A 21,417-nucleotide genomic window follows, 5' to 3' on the forward strand; every position below is an offset into this window, starting at 1 on the left:
AGTAAAAGGAAGTAGTGGGCAGAACATGGAGGAGGAGTGATGCAATGAGGTGGAGATCCCTTTATAACAGATGTGGGAGATACAAAACAGTAGATGACGGTAGGATTAAAAGCTAAACAGTGCAGAAAGCTATAAGGAAGAGAAGACAGAATAAATAATTTCCACAGAAAACCAGAAAAATCAATGAGAGTAGGGGGAATTAGACTAGATGAAAATGAACATTGAGTAGTAAACAAAAAGATTCAGAGGGAAAAAATGCTTAAGTTGATCATGGAAAGTGAAAACAATGAAAAAAGATGACAAAAAATGGGCCCTAATGCAAACAGATTTCAGGAACGTTAGGCAAGAGAAAGGCGGCAAGGAGCAGTAAGAAGCTGGGGTTTTTAAGCATTATCATATTTGTAAATTTTATAGGTCAAACATCCTCATTGGTAAATACTAATGGGTTTTCTGTTGGGTATAGGTAGAGTACATTGTCTGGACTAATACCTAATTAAGGCTGACCCCTATTCACAATATGTATGTTAAGGATGATAGGATCAAGTTCCCCACCCTAACCCATGAGAAAAGTGTCAATACAAAATTAAGCTGATATATAAATATATCTGGTCAGCATCGTTTTGAATGATCAAGATCCTTTCAACATACAAGAATAGAGTCTGATGGCAAGTGCATTCCCAAATGGAAGCATGAGCGGGTGCCACAGTGTTCTCCAAAATTCTACATTCAGAGTTTCCTTTCCTATGCACAGTCACATGGTTGACATATGGGAACCTCTATCAGTCTGCCAGAGACTGCTGATTAATCCCTTCCTTGGACATGGAGAGCATCTGTAGTGAGACCAAAGTGCTCTTTCTTTCACTCTGTGTCTGATGTCCAGAAAACTGAAGAATATTCTATGATTATAAAGTTTTCCTCAGTTTTTTTAAACCTCCTACCATTTTATCCACTGAAGAAGTACATACTCATTACTAGTTTCTCTTCACCATCATGTACATACAGGTTTGTCTTTATAAATTTGGTTAAAGAGTACTGATGATAAGATATATGTATCTTTTAGTCATTGTTATGGTTCAGATTTTGAATTAGAGAGAATGAAAAGAGTTTGGGTCATTTCTTTTTCATTTTTCAAACATGAATAATTTAGCAACTTCATTATTTTGAAAATGTAGAGTTAGTATCCCATTGTAAGATATTGGGATATCTTTTAGATGGTTATTTTCTTTGTTATGAAATGTTTTGTGTTAAATACTTTGTTCAGTTATTTGCCACACTGGTAAATATGTATTTCTTTTCAGTACACTGTTTTAAGAAAATAGTGGCAAAAAGTGAATTGAAAAACTTAAATAGTATTTTAAACCATATAAATAGCTTTCCGAAATAATACTTTAAATTACCAATATTCCCAAGAAGAAAATGAGCTCAGAAATCAATAACTTACTTGTTACACTGGATACGCAAGTATATTTGGCATTTAATTAATGAAAATAACACAAGGACAAACTGAATGTTAAAGTCACTTTCCACAAAATATGTGGAATGATAGAATTAGAGCTTATATTTATTTACATATCAAAGGCAAATCAATAGTGTTATAAATTAGTTACCTTTTACCATACTATTCAAATTTCAGAAGATGGGTTGCCTTAATTAAATTGCATACTAATTTCTTCTAATATGGATGCTAAGATAACCAGGCTTTTGCAAAATTATTGCTTTGGACATAGTCTCTTTAAAAACTGTTATTTTTGGAGCAGAAAATGATAGAGAGTCACAGAAAGTAAGCTGAGGGAAGTAGGGAGCTACATTAAATTATATATTTCCTGTCCTGAGTTCTGACTTTCAGTTTTATGTTTTCCTCTAGAGTTTCTCAACTTTGGTACTACTGACATTTTGACTTGGGTAAATCTTTGTTGTGTGTGTGTGTGGTGGGGGCTGGCCTAAGCATTTTTGGATGTTTAGCAGCATCCTTGGCTTCTACCCTTTAGATGTCAGTGGCACATCTCCTTCCCCTGAACTGTGACAACCAAAAGTCTCTCTGGACATTGCCAATTGTCCCCTGGGGGGCAAAATTACCCCTGGTTAAAAGCTACTGGTCTACTCTCTATATATTCTAATCCTTTGGAAATTTATTTAAGTTAAGGTTTTGAAAATCTTTTTTGTAAGTGTCGCAGTTTTCACTTCTACTTATTCTTAACTTAAAAAGCCCTTTTATTTAAAGCAGTTGTTTTATATACATCCCAATAAGTTAAAAAGCCCTTTTATTTAAAGCAGTTGTCTTACATATCCCATAAGATAATTTGTATGCTTATATTAAAATCTGGTAGTAATACATTTTTCAAATGGACTAGATCATTTACAAATTTTCATATTTTACTGAAAAATAAAGGAATTTGCATAATATTTGCCATTAAAATAAAATATCTAATATTTAACATAAATCTTATGAATAGCATCTATAAAATTATATGTGCTGTAATTTCATACTAATTCATTAGTATCTAAAATAACAAATTATTAATAATGTTGTGTCCTTTTCAAATAAAAAGTATTTTTACTTTTTAAAAATGATGTAGAGGAATCATAAAATTTCACAGTGGAACAATAAAGACTGTTAAAAAGTAGCAAGTAACATTAATTTTCAGAAGGTTCCAGCTTTATAACTTAACTAAGTCATTAAAATTAATCAACACTACTTTTAAATTAATAGAGAAAAATCTGCCAAATTTGGAGCATTTTCTCTGGGATTGTCCAATGCATATAGCTAGAGCAGTGTAACTTGATCAAGAAAAAATAAACAGAACCAGCAATATGAATACCATGTTGTCTGTTAACTCTTTATGTAGAAAGTAAGAAAAAAAATGGTTGTTTTTATATGAAGAAATCTTGATAATTAGAAATAAGTAAAGAAATTGATTGAAAGTATACATTTAACATACTAAAATGTATTCATATAAATGACTTTTAAAATACCTTTCTATAATTGATCATTTATACCTATATGTAGATATATGTATAGGTGTATTTTTTTTAGGTAAATACAGACTTATTATTTATTCTTATACCAATAAATACAAATTGGTTTTGGTTTATCAAACTTAAGTGGAAAAATGTATACATTGTAATTTCCCTCTTTTACTTTTTTTTCTATATTGTATTTTTAAAAATATATTTTCCTGTAGTTTTCACAGAATCTTAATTTGCCATTGACTATTACTCCCATTGGCTGATTTTTCTAATATTTGAACATATTTTCACAACCAGTTGGAACAAATCAATAGCATAAATAGAAGAGAATGGGGTGCCTCATAAAGAAGGTATCATATGTGTTTTTTTACAGTAACAACTTGGTTAACATATACATGCAAAAGAGTCTAGACATGTTATATATACTCGCGTAACTCCTCTGACCCTTTATATGGACTTCTGCTTTCCCGTACCAGTATTGAGGAGAAAATGAACATCTTTTTTTTCATTTTCTGTTATAAATTTCTACTCACCCTACTTATTTCAGTGGGTGTCACTTCAAACGTCTGCTTATGAACTTCTTTTATCATGGTAAAACTTGAGGTAAGACAAGAACTTTTGAACCAAAGAGTACATTTTTCCCAGCTTCTTTTAATTGTATTACCCATGGAGTGCTATTACTTACTGTCCCCAATATTGAGAATTGGATTGAGAGTAGACTTGACAGTGCAAGGAAAGCATCTAACCTTTGAACCCTAAAGGACTTTTTGCAAAAAAAATGTCAATATTTATTGAGAATGGTTATTCTGGAGGAACACAAACGATGTTAGTATTTCTTATCAAGTGTGAATGTATTGCAATGACATCCTTGAAATATTGCGGTATCAATAAGTTATGTTAGGCATAATCTTAATTAGGTCATTTATTTTCTGTAGAAATTTTTATTAATTAGGATTTCCTGAGCCATTCAGTTACTGGAAGAGGAAAGGCATCTTCTGGTTTCATGGCTGTTAGAAAGAGGTCCTAGTATTTGCCACTCATTTTCAAACAGGGCCAAGAGAGGGATCTTATGAGAGTAGATGAGGTTTTTGAAATTTCCCTCTTATTCAAAAGACAGTGATTTAAACATCTACATTTTTAAATTGCAAAAATACATTTAGTTATTAAAATTTGAAGTTAAAAAGCTTTTTAAAATATATACTATCAATTTTCAGGTTTGGTTTCTCGTGACACCATAAAAGTCATTAATCTTAACACTTTGTTGGCAGAATTAAGTTGGTCCTTATCTACTTAAATGCAAATTTAACTCCAGAAATTGCTGTTATCAGAAATGTAGTTTTCTATACTACCTTAGTTGACATTACCTTTACTTAAAAATAGCTCACGACTATATTATCCTGGAAGAGAGAGGTACATTTCCATTAAAAAGAGGTAACATTTAAACTGTATGACATGAATAACTGTTCAAATACAGAAAAGGTACACGCAATTTTCCATTATTTTAATGAATTTTCTAATTACCTTTTACATTTTGTTGCAAATAAGAATGTTAACTAAATTTTAAAAAATGTTCATACTTGTCTATTTGATGTTTATTTTTTTCTTAATTATCAGGAAAAATAAATATTTGACTTCTCTGCTTTTGTTGTTGAAGCTTCTTTGCTTTATTACAGTACATGGAGTTTGGGAGGAGTGGTCACCATGGAGTTTATGTTCATTTACATGTGGTCGAGGCCAAAGGACAAGAACAAGGTCGTGCACACCTCCTCAGTATGGAGGAAGGCCATGTGAAGGACCTGAAACTCATCATAAGCCTTGTAATATTGCTCTCTGCCCAGGTGAGCGCATTCGCCATTTAGTGAACTTTGCATCTGTGTATCTCGTATATGGTCTCTGAGATTATATATATATATATATATATATATATATATATATATATATATATATATGAAATATTAAGAACACAACCTTCAGTCATGTAGGAAAATGTGTTTTTTGTTTATTGTTTCTTAAAATTGGGTACCTTTCTTGATTCTAACATTTGCAATGGTGTATAGTATTTCCTTGACTGAGTAACCAATCAATGCTCACTTTTTTCTATAAATATGCATATTAATGCTTTTCACTAAGATTTCATCTACATTTGCTTTTCATCTTAAGAAAATTATAAGGAGCCCACGGACTTCGGGTTGACTGTTGCCTTCATACTATCACTAGAGAGAAAGGTTTAGAGGTGGCCCATCCAGTGTTATTCCCTAACACTCAGTCAATGAAGAAGTGGGAATGTGCAAATGACCATGCACAAAAATGATAGATATTTTCTAGGAAATCAAATCTAGATACACTGCTAGAGTCATAAAATAACGGTTAGATCATAAATGACATAATCTTTAAGCGATTATGAAGACTATATAATCTGTTTTTAAATTTTTATTTTACTGTCGTTGATAATTTTACCCATTATTAGAGAGAGAAGCCTTTATAGTGCTGTTTTTTAGGTTATTGAAACATTCAAATATAAAACAAATACCTATAAAATGAGAAAGACTGATCTCCCTTTTCAAGGAGCTTGCAATTTATGGAATAAAACACACACACACACACACACACACACACACACACAAATGATAGACTCTCCCAGGACTAGCAAAGGCACATTCTAAGAAAGAGACAGACCTGAGTGACAAATGACATTTTGAATATTGAGGAGCTAAAAAACCATGATTTTTTATTTGCAAATTACTCCCATAAAATTTGTTTATGAAATCAGTTACGTTATGTCTTATTTCTCTCTCTCTATAAGCATGCAGATAGGCAAGCACACAGACACACACAAATATACTTATGCCCTGCCTTTTTTCCAAAGATTTGGGCAAGCTTATGTAAATTTTAGAATATTTTTTTTAAGTGCTGAGCTGTGACATTTACAGAGAGTCAGATATATTTAACTCTTATTTGTCATGGAGTATGACAAAGTAGATAACATGGGGAAATAATAATAACAACTAACAGGGCCGGCTGAGTGGCTCAGTTGGTTAAGAGCTCGCTCAAGAGTTTGAGCTCTGAGCAACAGTGATTCGAGTCAGCCCGAGCTGAGCAGCCGTGAGCTACCAACAGGTGGCGGGATGGCTCAGCTAAAAAAAAAAAAATAAAAAAAAAAATAACAACTAACTATAAAACCTCTTTCAGTATATTAGTTTTTATTCTTTTACCTCAATTGATCCTTAGTACAAAGATAAAATGACACTTATCAGTTAAAATATCATCAACCAAGTTTCTCATACTCTACTTTCTATGAACTTTTAGGAATAAAATGCTTGGGTATCAGTAGATAGAGATGCCAAGTTGTTAGAATTCAGATGAAAAACCTCCTTTTCCTCAGCTGATATCGTTGTTGCTTTGTCATGCAAGTAGGACCGCATGTGTTTTCAAGCTAGTGTGTTTTAACAGTATTATACTAACGTTAAAATTACTCGAAGGCCATAAAAAATGGATGGCTTTCTTTTTGTGTAGGTTCTTAATTTTTTGAAGTTATGTTTATATTATTTGTCAATCTGGCCTAGTTCATATTCTCTCATAAGTGAGCATTATGGGTCTATCTTGAATACTTAATGAATTTATCATGTGTCATTTCTGACTCCTGTTATTTCCATTCTTGAATTTAGTTGTGTCATAAAAGACATAAAATTCTTACCATGTTGTATCCCAATTTTCTTACTATCTAAAAGGGAATTCTAATAACTATGATTTTAAAAAAATTTTTATACTCTGCCAAAATTGTTGGCTTTATTTTTATTTATTTATTTTGTTTGTTTGTTTTTTAGCTGAGTCATCCTGCCACCTGTTGGCAGCTCAGCGGCAACTCAGCTCGTGCTGGGACTTGAACCACCGTTGCTCAGAGCTCGCACTCTTGCGCGAGCTCTTAACCACCTGAGCCACTCGGCTGGCCCAATAAGCAAACTCTTTTTTTTTTTTTTTTATCAGATGATCATTTGGGGCAAGGGCACATAATTTTTAACTGCCCTTTCAAATATCAGCTGAGCCATCCTGTCACCTGTTGGCAGCTCAGTGGCAGCTCAGCTCAGGCCAGGCATCGAACTGCTGTTGCTCAGAGCTCAAACTCTTGAGCGAGCACTTAACCAACTGAGCTACTCGGCCGGCCCGGCATTATTGCTTTTAATATATGTAAGATTTATTCGGTGTGGACATTTTGAATTCTCCTTAGAACTAATTATCTTATAGCCAAATTCAGGCGACTTCACTAAATGTAAAGCATCCTCAAGTGTCAGCAAGATGTATAACACTACTGAGAAGAATATATAGTCTCCGATCTCTAGAAATTTGCAGTTTCTTCAGAGGATTTAGAAATAAGCATGTGAAAATTTGAATATAGTTCTGAAAAGCACATAAAAATAATCTATCCCAATGAAAGGTGGTGGTCTGAGAGCTCAGTGTGTTCTACCTACATTTCTTATAGCTATTCTACCTGACATCCCACCTTACAGGGTAAAACTGTGATAGGAGGTGCATCAGCAATGAAGACAATGGGCCAAGACCTACTGGTTAGGCCAGTTGTGAAATGAAGATCAGAAGAAGACAGAAGAAACATTTGAAACAACAAATTGGGTCTCTACTCACCACCTTTGCTAGATTTGATCACATGAGTTGCAGTAATGGGCAGTGACATTTCCATGTGGGATCATATCAGAACAGCACTCTAGAGTCCTGCTTTAAGAAACATATAACCACAGAAATGAAGTAGATGCTATGTAGGGGTGATGTGTATTGTTCACATAAAATAATAGGTTTATTTGTGCAAAATTTGATACCAACTTATAAGTAGGTGACATCCTATTATTTTTATTTAAATTGGGGAATTGGGAGAGGGGAACAGTGTTGGGGAATTGGGGAGGGGGACCAGCCAAGTTGTTGTTCTTCAATATTAGTTGTGGAGGGTGCCAGTTGCCATCTGGCTGTCCGACGGCAGCTTGTGACCTCTAAGCTCAAGGTGCTCTTACAATCTTAGTTGTGGATGGGCATAGCCACCATCCCATGAGGGAGGCGAACCAGCAGCCTTGTTGTTGGGAGTGCACTCTCTGTCCACTGAACCATCCGGGCACCAGTTCAGCTCAAGGTGCCGAGTTCAGTCTTAGTTGTGGGCGGGTGTAACCCACCATGGAACAGGCAGTCTTATTGTTAGGAGCATGTGCTCTCATCAGCTGAGCCATCCTGCCACCTGTTGGCAGCTCAGCGGCAGCTCAGCTCAGGGGCAGCATCACTGGCCCATGTGGGAATCGAACCGGAGGCCCTATTGCTCAGAGCTCGCACTCTTAAGCTAACTCTTAACCAGCTGAGCCACTTGGCCAGCCCCATGGCATCCTATTTTTATCAGGTACTTTTTCCCTTAGTGTTCAACTTCTTTCCACGTCTTTCGAGGTGAGGGTGAACCATTTGCCTGGGGTCCATATATGGAAAAAGGATAGAAAAGAAAAGTGTAGATATAGGATTAACCTAGTTTGAGTTATTAGTTGCTAATTTGCATACCCTGTCTGAGAACAGAGACTGGTGTTGGTTGGGAGAAGGTGGACCAGAGGTATAGAGCAACAAAAGGAATTCACAATGATTCATTGAATCAAATAATATGACCCCATTTTTCTCCTTTTCTCATGTATATAGTATTTAAGTGTAATAGGGAAGGATGTGTGTATATATGTGTATGTTCAATGGTCTTCATGATCTCCTTCTCTTATCTCACCAAGCTTAGAACTTCTGGCAGAAAACCTATGATTTCTATTTTCTCTGAATTTTCACTGCAGTCACTAACTGAGTTCACAGCTGCAACAATTGATGTATTTGAGGTCAAGGAGATTCTCTTTCATTTCCTGTTATCTCTCCATGCAACTTCGTACCTGGTAGTATCAAATAAATTACTGTTGAATGGATTTTCTTGACATGCACATGTCCAAATTTCTAATACTCATCCCAATATTGTATAAGACATTTTCTGAGTCTATTTAATAATACATTGATGTGTTATAGTGGAAGGATCTTGGACATTTGCAAGAGAATGCATAATTTAAATTTTGACCTCACCTTTTAATATTTGTGTTGCTTCTCTGATCCTTAGTTTCTTCATCTATAAAATGGGGACTATAGTAATTCTACTTAACAGAACTGTGAGAAGACCATGTGAGATGCTGTAAGGGAGAGAACTTGGTAAATAGCAAACAATGTATAAGTATTAGTGCTATTATTATGGCAATGCCCTCCAGTCAAAGTTCATCAGGATGACACCTGCAGTTGAACAAGTTGGGTTTGTTACCTTTGGCAGTGAAGGGAAATCAACATAGGGCACTGTGGGGCATTCTCAGTGAGAGGGTTTCAGAAAAGACTTATTAAGGGTTTCAGGGTTTATATTTGTGTGATTTCAGGAAAGGTTTAAGGAACTGAGGCTTTGCTCTGGATTCAGTAATGTCAGGAAGGGGAGGCAATGCTATGACTGGGTAGCTTAATAGGTTATCTAGAAGGGAAGGCTAGCTGTCATTGGTAAAGAAGTGGTGCTCACTCATATTAGCTGAAAGAAGAGAATGTTTGGAATTTTGTGGATGATACTATGACCTTGTTTTTGTCTATGAAGTGGCCTTGTTTTATCTCACTTTATCACAGTCTCAGAGTGACCTTGTCTGATGTTAGTGTTCTTTGTGATGGTTTCAGTTCCAACAGGAGCTAACACAGCCTAGCGATGAGCATCGAGCAGGCCGCTCACAGCACTGAGGTCTACCTGTAAGTGTCAGACTAGTTCCTGGATGTCACCTTGATGTGACTCCTCCTGTAGACTGATTTGATCACTTTAGATGCTTCTGTTTTTAATAGTTTTAATTTTTACCAATATTCAAATGGAGAATAGTATCAGACAAATAAAATTTTTACATTTTCTAGGTAAGCCCTCCATTAAAATTTTATAGATGTATACCCCAAAATTAAAATTGATATAGCCTTTTCCAAAATTAAATTCTTTAGGGAAAAATAAAAGCTTAAGTCTTAGTTCAAAGCCTCAAGCTTTATATTAATTTTCATTATACTATAATCCTTTATAGAAGTAGTTTTCCTCCTGTCAGTAGTTAAAGACTGGAGGAATTAATGATTTAAAGTTTAGTCCTCTGTTTCAGTTTTGACAATTCTTATTCGATATATTTTTTTGTAGTACAGTACAAGTAATATAGAGGATAGGGATAATAGTAATTTGAGTGAGAGATTGAAGACTAAAATAAATGAAAACAACTATTGACAAATAAGTTTTCATTTATGTCCTGAAATATCTATAAATAAATTTAATTGTATGATTTTGTGGGAAACACGGTGGTCTGGAATTCATAAGACATCGATTAAGGTTCAGTCCCATACCTTAGTTATAAATATTAACTTAGGCAACTTATTTATCTTCTGTATTTCCTAATTTTCTCAGTTATGAGATGGGGCCAGTATTTATTAACCTTCTATGTCATAGGATTGATATATGATTGAAATTAGGTGGAGTAATCTTTAAAAATAAAGCAAAATAAAGTGGAGGATATTTATCATGATTTACTTGAGAATATTATTTAAAGGTGAGGGATTTTGGAAGAAATAGGTGAAATAAATTTAGGATATTATGATAGCTTTTGAGTTCTGTTTCTTATAGACAGCCTTAATCGTCGACTCAAAGGGATTCTTCCGCCGGGTTTGTACCGGGGAAGTGCATACATGGGGTGCCTGTCAGTCTGGGATTCAGCAATGTCACACTTGTCAATCCTGCCTTTGAGAAATGCATTCCTGTGAATGTGGAACCTCCATAGAGATCCTGTCATGTTGTAGTTTTCGGGTGTATTTGCAGACTCTTACAAACTCGATGAAGAACTAAAGAATCACATGTAGGTCAGTCCTCAGGAACACAGCTGGACCTGTTATTTAGAGCAAGAGGCTCCAGTCTCATTTACAGCTAAAATTTTGATTCTTCAGCATCTGTGAGAGGGTGACCTACCCAGGGTCCCTCTGCAGGGAGTCTTTCTGGTGAGGACTTTGAGTGGGAAGATGCTAAACATTTGCCCGACCTTGGTTCAAAGGTCCCTGGTTATCTCTGCATGAGGATGTTACAGTTTGAAATGGAAGTACTGCCTCATTAACCTGTTCTTTAATTGATTTGCATTTTATCTTCGTAACTAATCTGTTGTAGGCCAATTGTGTGTCATTTCAGATTTTTAGCATTGTTCCGGTGATTTTTACATGTTCAGCTAGAGAGATTTTTAAAACTTGTATCTTTATTAGTCCTCGCTTCCTTTCTTTTACTATTTACTATTGTTTTCTCATTTAAACTTTGCCTAAGTTAATTACCAACTTTAACAAAAAAATTTCTTCTTCGCCTTACCATGATAACTTGCTTCTATTTTTAATTCTAATTTTTAAAATGATATTTCATTTTGATTTTTTTCTCTTTTGTAATTTATTTTCAAATGGCAAGTGGAAAACATAGGTTAATGCTCTTTAGCATATGCCCAAAGCAAGAGGGATGGCAGTTTTACATTTCAGTCTTATAGTCCCAGAGGGTCCTGCCAGTTCCCTGGGTAACTTGCAACTCGATAGAAATCTGAACTCTCCAACTTTGCCGTCACTAAATCAGATAGCCTCAAAGCCAGAGCTAGAATTCTTCACTTCCAGTTCCTTCCCACAGGTAGCTTTATCAATCAGCAACCATCAACCCAGAACAGTCACGGAAATGATAGTTTTGTTATCCAAAGTATTCATGACTTTGTGAATGAGTACATAATCCAACTTATGGTTGTTGATTTTCAACCTAACCTATATTGTCACCAGTTATCAAGATACAAAAATAGACTGAAACAATATTTTCATTAAGATGTATTATAGAATTTAGTTTGGCCCCATTCATGGGAGACAGTTTTTTTCTTATAGGCAAACACAATTACATGACAGGAGAAAGTTCACATAACAAAGTAAACCCCAAGAATCTAGCAATTTAGCCTTTGCTATTTTAATTCTTCTGGGTCCAGAAAATCTGGTAATGTGTCACATTGCTGAAGCACAACTTTAACTGTCCCCAGTATGATATTATTGCATAGGGAAGCATATTATATGATGTTAAGACAGGCTGATCTCTCAGCACTGTCCCAGCTTCAAAATACAGCCTTATAATTCTCTATTCTTTGTCAAGTTTGTGGGACAGTTAATAAAGTATTAAGCATTTTGAGCTTTTAAATTGAAAAAAATAAGACTAAAAATATCCAACTGCAAGTGCTTGTGATGAAAATGAAGAGAAATTAAAAAAGCCTAAGAAAGTGTTCATTCTTAACCTGGCTGCATATTATAGAAGAAATTATGTACTCAATGTTTACCAAATAGTGTTCCATGAAAGGATAAAAAGAAAAATAAGGGAGGAATGATTACATTTCTAAAACATTTGGGAGGCACATTTTTAAAAGTTTATGTAACGCAGGACATGATTATGTCTATAATGGCTTTACAAATTCAACATGTTACAAATGGACATTTAATGTCAGGGCTATCTACCCCCTGACCTGTTTGAATGCTAGTCTAACTCAGTTTAATAAAAAGATTCCACCAATTATCTGTTTCAGTAAGCCAAACCTAAAAGCCAGCCTTGATTCTCTATTTTTCCATACCCACGAACCAATCATCTCTACATCCAGAACATATCACAAACTTACTCCCTTTTTTCTGTCTCTACTGATGCCACCATAATCTAAGTGACTGTCACCTCTGTCTGGGTTATAGCAGAGTCCCCTCACATCTCCCAGGACCCATCCTTCCCTTGTACAATCTATTTAGCACACAACTGCAAAAGTAAGTGTTCAAATGTGAAATCAGGTCACATCACTTCTCGACTCCAAAGTCCTCTCATAGCTCCCCATCTTACTTGGTCACACCACCTACAGAGCCCTACAGGATCTAGCTTCTGAACACCATCTGAGCCCATCTGCTGCCACCTCCCCCCTTTTCATGACTCCCACAAGCCTTTTCCCTGTTCTTGAGTAGGAAAAGCTTTCTTGACCTCAAGGCTTTGCACTTGGGGAGGGCTTCCCACAGATCTTAACATTTCTGGCTCCTTGTAGTGACGCAGGACGCAGCTCATTTCTGGCCTTTTCCAAGAAGTATGGCTGAGCGTTCCGCACCACATTGCCTTCTTTTATCACATTGTCCTCATGACACGTCTAGCCGAAGCTCTCTTGTTTATTCACCTGTTTATTTGTCTGTGATCTGTCTCCCTCACAGCTCCTCAGACTGCACGTCCCAAGAGAGCAGACCTTGGTCAGTCTTTCCCGCCGTTTTCCTAGAGTCTGGTAGAACAGTGCCAGCCACAGCATAGATTCTCTGTAAACGTTTACTTGGGAGTGCGTTATGAGGCTCCAAGAGGAGTTTCAGGGTGTTTCCATTTCCCCAAATTATCAGGGAACACTTTTCTAACAGAACGAAAAGATGTTAATCAGCTTTCAGTAGGCACGCAGTTTTAGAAAGAAAGCTTTGAGGTATTTTCAAGTTTATGGGTTTGCGGTGACACTGGTGGTATCTCTGACAAATGTCAGAAGTCACCTGTACACAGGGCAGGTGGGGTGGAGAAAGGCATTGATCCTCTCTATTGCCTGGATACTCAGAGAGGTGAAAAGCAAACAGAATTCAGGGCTGAAGGAGAGCAGCCTCTTACCACTTTGGATTCCCAGTTAAGCATCAGATAAAAAGAAAAAAGCAGTTCCTTCACTTCCCGTAGTACCTAGTGAGTGGTTATGAAAAAGAAATATTAGATAGATCATATGATAAATGGTTTTTATTTTAAAATATCTCAACATCCATCTCTGAAATGTAATGCACATATTCTACTTGGAAAGGCTTAAATGTCCAAAACGGAACTCTGAATGTCCGCCTCTCAAAAGCCCCCAGTCCTCTATTCAGTAAAATGGCATTACCATTTCCTGAAAGGGCTTGGGGCTGATGTCCCTAAAAAGAACACAATTCATGATTCTTTTTTTAATTCTAGGGTACCAAACTGGAAAAACAAACAAACAAACCCTGAAATAAAACAAACAAACAAATAAACAGTGAAATAAAACAATGTCCCACATTTGGTTCTGAAATAAATTCTTTCATGTTTGTATATAATATCTTTTGTCTAATCCTTTAAGTTAAATTCACGTATCCCCCTCTCTTTCTAATTTCTCAGTTTTCCGTTTTCCTAGTAATTCCACTTAACAAGATAAAGGAATATTGGGGTTTCCTTTTTTTTTAATATCCAATTAGTTACTTTGTCAAGTCAGTTATTTCATAATGGTTCAGTTAATGTTCAATAAAAGGAACTTTAGTTCTCATTGTAAAATAAAACGTCAAAAATATCTACTTGATATACCTTTAATTTCATTATTTCTTTACTGTAACTGCCTGCCTTGATAAACAAAACTGTTCCTATCTAAAACTTGTTTTTTTTTATGTTTGATGTTGAACCTCAAAAAGTCCCTCAAGTGTCTTATATTAAATCATTCTTGAACTTTAGCTGAAACGTAAAATGTGTACATTGGCTGAAAGGACTGAACAACTAATATTACAAATGTATGAATTTAAAATTAATTTTTGTTTTTTACTGATGGTGATGCAAAGCCTTTTTACAGGAAAAAGTCTGATGAGCAAAATACTTCATAGATATTCCTATTCTTCCTAATCTCTTTTCACCAAGGTCTTTTCTCATTCCCCATCCATCAATAATACAACCCCTTGCCAAATCACATTCTCTCTGATTTCCACATTTCCCTTGCTCATCCCTGACACCACATTTCCTCAGCTTGAATGACCCATCCTCTTTTCTTTGCCAGGGAGAAATTATTACCGTTCTTTAAAAAAAAAATCCTGAAAACTTACCTAAAACCAGAATTCTTAAGATATTACATATTCCTTTATTCTAATCATTCAGCACTGAATTATGTTGGCATCACCTAATTCATTTTTGTTTATGTGTTGCTTTCAGCATGGTCTCAACAATTCGAATACCCGTACATTCTTTTGCCAAATAGATGGCAAGGTGCAGGCATGAATCTTATTTTTATAAAGCCTTCTTAGAACACTTAGGACAGTGATGGTTCATAATGCAAGCTCAATAGTGTTATCTTTGAGAAGCAAGATTCTTAAATGAAAAATGGACTCATCTTTAAAGGCAAAATAGAGAGGAAATGGATAATTTATAAACTCCTATTGATTCACTAGACTTTTCTTTTTTCTCTGGCCAATGGACTACATAGCCAATAAGATTGTATCAGGTACTTTCAATAAAGTGAAATGATAAAATTTTATGAATGAGGTGATTAAATTGGCATTTTGTGACTTTTAATATCATGAAGGGTTTATAAAGTACAGCTAGATCCCTATTAAACAACCTTCTTTTAATGGCTACCTGCAGGTTCTGAAATGAGCTTGAAAGCACTTACTCATAATCTTCCAGGCTTTCTCATTGGTTTGGGTGGGTTTTCACAGCAACATTAGCATATGTTGGAACTTTGGATTTGTGGTGAATTCTCTTTCACTGTAAGGAAATTGACTAAGAACCAAGGAAACATATTGGAAAAAATACAGTCATTTACAGTACATTTATAACACTTATGTGCTAGCTAATGCATTCTAAATTAGGTAAATAGTTTTTCCCGATTTCTTTGCTCACTTGTATTTTGCGATTATACCTTTGTGTTATAACTCTGGGATTATGCCTTTGTGAATATTGTCTCCCTTTTCTAAATGATCCAAATCTCACCATACTAGTCTAACATAATTACCCCCAAATAGATGTGCTCTGTTCTATGAAAGCCTTCATGTGCCATGTTAAGATAGTATTGCTTTTAACTTTTTATTTACTTACTTGTGTGGATAACGTAATTCTTCTACTAAATTATAGGATTTTTTAGGTTGTGATTCATATTCTTTTATTTCTCTATCTCTCATAATACCTATCACAGTGTCTGATAACTAACAGACTCTCAAAAAATCATTGGAATGGATGAATAAATGAATCTCAATTTGAATCTCTCAAAGGCAAGTTCAACAGTCTGTTAAATTTTAGTCACCAGACACATGGAAGTCATCAAGCTTCCCCCAAGTAGTGCTCTAATCTTTCCAGGACACTCCATCAGCGCTGCTCACCAGCCTGGCTCACATAACCCCTACCCTGTCCTATAATCCTGTCACCACCCTGTACTAGATCTGATCATACAATCCTATTTAAATCCTTCACTGGCTTCTTATTGATCTGAGAATAATGGTCCAAATCCTTAACACAGTTGACAAAAAGCCTGCAAAGGCTGACATCTCCTTTTTTCACAGACCTCCCCTGGTGGATCTCTTCACCTGGCTTTCTTTATTCCATTCACAAAGGCCTTCATTCAGACCCAGGAAGTGCCCACGTTTCTTCGGCCAAGGACCTGTGTATGTCTTCATGGAATATCCCCTTACCCTAGGTGTTTCCTCATTATCCTTCAAGGCTTGCCTGAAACCTCACTTTGTCAAAGAAGATTCCCTAGACACCCCAAACTCTTGTCTCCCAGTGTCTTGAAATTATCCTTCACAGCATTGCTACATAATTAATTTATTTAGCATGTAACAGATTGTCTAAGTTATTCTAGGGACTTCTTTCTAAAATATGAGCTCTATGGGTTATTGGTCAGTATTTATTCTGCTCACTGTAGCCTGTACCCATCAACGTCTTGCATTTTTGAGTGACCAATAGATATTTTTGAAGAAATAAATGAATCAAAAGAACTACTGGATACATATAAGGAAACAGAAGCAAGAAAATAAGGTAATACTAGCTTGAAGGATAGGAATAAAATCTAATGCCAATGTGACCTTCCACTGTATTCCTTTAGAGTCCTTGGTTGGGATTCATCTTCAAAGTTTGTTTTACCTTGTACTTTCTGTACAGCCTTCTCTACTGGAAGGTCTCCTTACACAGTCTTTCTTTGTGCTTTGGCAGTTGATGGACAGTGGCAGGAGTGGAGTTCATGGAGCCAGTGCTCAGTGACATGCTCGAATGGGACCCAGCAGAGAAGCCGGCAGTGCACTGCAGCCGCTCATGGGGGTTCTGAATGCAGGGGCCCATGGGCAGAAAGCAGAGAGTGCTATAATCCTGAGTGTACAGGTAAGACCTGATTACTGCATTTAAGGGATGCCTGCCACCTAAAAAATGTGACAGAACCATGCCAAACAGTCATGGTACAATTGAATGATTATGTATTTATAGTAAATGAAGCTAGTTGTATCAGAGCTCATCTTACTCTGTGTTGCATTAACAAACAAGCAAAATTCAGAAGATCCTTAGATTAAATAGCAATTAAATTGATGAAGTTTAGCACTGAATTTGTAATTTTGACAAGTAAGGTTCGATGTCCAGTTGAAGATTCTGCCAAACTTATATAAACTTCTGTTCATCACAGTGCTCTTTATTTGACCAGCAAGTTAAATATTTGAATAGAGTTTATTCATGGTGGTAGATGAATGAAAATTGCGCAGTCAGTAATGGTCCTTAGATTTAAAATTACTAAAGCAGTGTGTAGTAGACTACTGCCATTGACCAGGGCACATTTCTTTCAGCCAATGGTCAGTGGAATCAGTGGGGTCATTGGAGTGGATGTTCCAAGTCCTGTGATGGCGGCTGGGAAAGGCGAATGAGGACCTGTCAGGGTGCAGCGATAACAGGGCAGCAATGTGAGGGAACAGGCGAAGAAGTGAGAAGATGCAGTGAGCAGCGATGTCCTGGTGAGAATAACCTGAGGTTATCCCAATGAAAACATTTTGTTACCTAAAACAAAAAAACAAACAAACAAAACACGCAGAATTTAAAATATTGCCATTGATTAAGGGTAGTACTTCCTCAATTGAAGGATTGCTAATCATACGTGGCAATTTCCTTGTTTCCATAATGTATGGAGTTTCCTCTGTCTATGTGTCTTAGGCTATTTCTTCTATAGATTTTTAAATTATTTGCTGCAAAATAACATTGAAAATGTGATAATACAAAGGTAGCCATATTGAACAATAACATAGCTCAATATGATTTAAATTAGCTTGAGGTATTATTTTTTTCACTATTTTCATGAAATATTTGTTTACTGAAAACACAAAACAAGTTGTCTTAGATTATTTATAGTAGAAGTATAAACACATAAGTGTTAGATAGCTAAGTGATAAAATAAAGAGATGATGTTGAAATTCAGACACTTGTAAATTCTGCTGTTAATCTGTCTTGATGTATAACCTTGGACATCCCCATTTACTTGCCCTTGCCCCATTTTCTGCTGTAAAAGTGAATTCCTATGAGGAACACATTTTAAAAAGAAACCATAAGGTCTTAATTAGTGGTGAAAGAATGGAAGTATTGCTACATTAAAAAGTTAAGCATAAGCCTGAAAAATGTGAATTCAACTTCAACATTAAAAATAACTACAACTGAAAAAAAAAAAAGTTAAGCATAGAAAAAAAAAAAAGATAGGTCAGAAATTGCCCAGATTATAGATCATGTATTTTAAAAGATTATTTAGAACACAGACCCCTTCCTAATTGTGTGTACGTCTCACAAAACATTATTGACATACTGAGGACTTAATAAATAAGTGAAAATTAGGATTTTAGAGTGATAGCATAGGCAAAATTGTTATGAACATGCTAGAAAAGTTGATTTGACAGAATTTTAAAGTTTCACAGTTGGGTATGAAGGAAAGTGCTGGACTTAGAGAATTTGAAGATCTAGTTAGAGTCATGTTGCTGCTAGTAACTTTCTGTGAGCAAGCTAGCTGATCCTGCTGGCTCTCTTGTTCCTTCCTAGTGATGAGTATGTTGACTATAGAATAACTGTTTGAGGTTCCTATTTGAGTTCAGAAAGCTATTCATTTCTATCTCTGTCTAATATAACTACTTCAATTTAGAAAAAAAAATACCAAGAATTTTAAGAGATATCTAGGGTTCAAAACTTTATATTTCTCCATACTTAGAATTTTAATGACTTCCCATAGTTCAACTCTAATACCAACAGAAAGTGGCCTCTTAGCATATCAATATGTCAGTAGATTTTTGTAGAGCTTATGAAAAACCTAAAATTAGTTTTGTCAATTCTTAAGGCCATGTGAATTCAGGATGATAAGTAACCAGCATGCAGGGTTTTGTTGAGAAGGATACCTATGCTGATCAGCATTATGAAATTCCTCCTGTGCTGCATAAGAATTAAGAAGCATTAAACAAAAACATTTATTTTTGCTCAGGAAAAAATGTCATTAGAATAGTGAGCATGATTAAATAAGACCCATTTAATATTTGAAGGTATCTAAACTAGTCTGAGCATGCCAGGGTTCTTAACTGGGCTTTTAAAATTATCTTTCATCAGCATATATAGAGATAAGATGGTGCTGCTGCAATCAAATTTACAAAGATTGCCACCTGCTGTTTGGAAAACATTTTACATATTTATTTACAAAAAAGATATACCTTATTTGCTAAGTTTGTTTGCTGGCTTTCATGATTTAAATCAGTTTGAAAAATTATCATACACAACGGTAAAAACTATATTATTATATTATATTGATTTTTAGTATTAATCATATTTTTTTTCATTTTACTCATTTCAATAATATGATACAAAATCATATTATATATGGAGCAGTATAATGGCTCCAAATTTACACATTGACAATATAAACTGAAAAAACTTCCAAATTATCTTAAAAGGTACTAAGCCTTTTGTCCATGACAAAGCCTCAACAAATGTTCCTTTTAAACAATATGGTTTTTTCTTTAGTATTATTTGTTAGTACTATTGTTCATTCTTAATTTTCCTTTAGGTTGCTGTAACGAAATATTTATTTTTAGGCTTCACTTAATTTGGATACAAAACAAATTCATCAAGTTTGCTAAGAGACCCTGTGTTGTCAGGAAGGAGAAATATAGTATACTCAGGTTTTTGTCTGGATAATTGATGAAAATAATGATTAATCATGTAGATTGAATCAAAAGCTGTTAAGGTGTCTACTAAAAATGGAAAATAAAAAATATTTTCCCGTCAAGATTAGGACATTCCTTTACTGGTAAATAGTTAAAGTATTAAAAACAGCATCACTGACCAAAAATAGATATTGCTCTTGTCTTCATAAAAAAAGAGAATTAGAGGGAGGAAAATATTATATTATTATTTTATAAATACTGCTAGTTGAGGAACAGAGTAACTACAGGGGAAATGATTAAGTTGCCCAATTTTTAAATTAGTCAAACTCACCAAATAATGATTTCACTTAACCCAATCTCATTGTACACACCCAGGCGTTGAGGGTTAAAATAGTAGAAAGGTAATAGGTCCTCTGATTTTGTTACATTGCTACAATGTGAAAACATACTATTTTTTTGTCTTTTGTTTGTCTGTTTGTTTTCCAATATTTTCCCTGGAAAATATCATTCAGAAAGCAGATGTGACTGGTGGATTGGCCTTTGATAACATTCGGGCTTCCTGGGAACCTCCTTGCTCTGTTCTCAGGGGAGGAGCTTGCTATTCCTATAGCTCCAATTCTAAGATCCGTTACTGTTTAGTCATTATCTGCTAAATTGGAACCTACCATTAACAGGCAGATGTTAAAGTTAAATTATACATAAAATGCCCTTCTTGAAGGCATAATTGCTTTTTTTGCGAATGGCGAGTGAAGCCTGCAGATTGAATGTGTTGAGGAAAACTTATGAAAGAGATACCTATGTTATAAATATACACTTATGTAATAAATATACACTGCAACAGCAATTTAGACCAGTGATGTAGCAGTTATCATGGTGCTGAACTCTAAATATTCGTACCAAAGAGATTAGCAGTAACGTTTATAATCCTAAGCTTTTCTTGAACATTGCAATGCATTTGTATTAGAATTTGGTGCCCTGTAATTTGGTGAATATAAGCCTCCTCCCCTCTTAGGAAAAAGGGCATTCTGGGAGTGATTGTTCCTTATCTCTGTAACATTGCTCTCCAAAAGGATCACATATTCTCTGGAGACCAAGAGAAACTTTCATTTGGTTTCTGAGTAATTTTCTTTTAATTTATCTTTTGTAGGAAGAAAGAATCACAAAACTTGCTTACTTTGTGCTCCTATCTTCTTTGAGTGCCTCCCCTCATTGACCAGATTTGTACAATTTAGTGTACATAAAAGTCACCCAGAGAGCTTATAAAAAAACAAACAAACAAAAAAACAGATTCCTGAGCCAAATCCCCAGAGATTCTGATTCAGTAGGTCTAGCAGGGGCCTGCAAATTTGCATTTCTAACAAGCTCCCAGATGCTGCTGCTACTGCTGCAGAGTACCGATTGGGTTGACACTGGTTGACAATAAAAATAACTAAATAGAGTAGTTCCTCCTTATTTGTGATTTTACTTTCCATGGTT

General features: G+C 35.2%; 1 protein-coding gene across 3 annotated transcripts in view; it reads left to right on the forward strand.

Annotated features, from left to right (window-relative positions):
* LOC109374140 (adhesion G protein-coupled receptor B3) overlaps positions 1 to 21,417 on the forward strand; it is a 409,286-nt gene that overhangs the window by 285,902 nt on the left and 101,967 nt on the right. For all 3 annotated transcript variants that reach the window (XM_019628473.1, XM_019628474.1, XM_019628475.1), the window contains 3 exons: positions 4,641 to 4,805; positions 16,985 to 17,149; positions 17,602 to 17,766. In XM_019628473.1, the coding sequence (XP_019484018.1) occupies positions 4,641 to 4,805; positions 16,985 to 17,149; positions 17,602 to 17,766 (495 nt within the window). The remainder of the gene's footprint in view (positions 1 to 4,640; positions 4,806 to 16,984; positions 17,150 to 17,601; positions 17,767 to 21,417) is intronic.

Source organism: Hipposideros armiger, unplaced genomic scaffold (genome assembly GCF_001890085.2).
Source record: "Hipposideros armiger isolate ML-2016 unplaced genomic scaffold, ASM189008v1 scaffold_795, whole genome shotgun sequence".
NCBI lineage: Eukaryota > Metazoa > Chordata > Mammalia > Chiroptera > Hipposideridae > Hipposideros > Hipposideros armiger.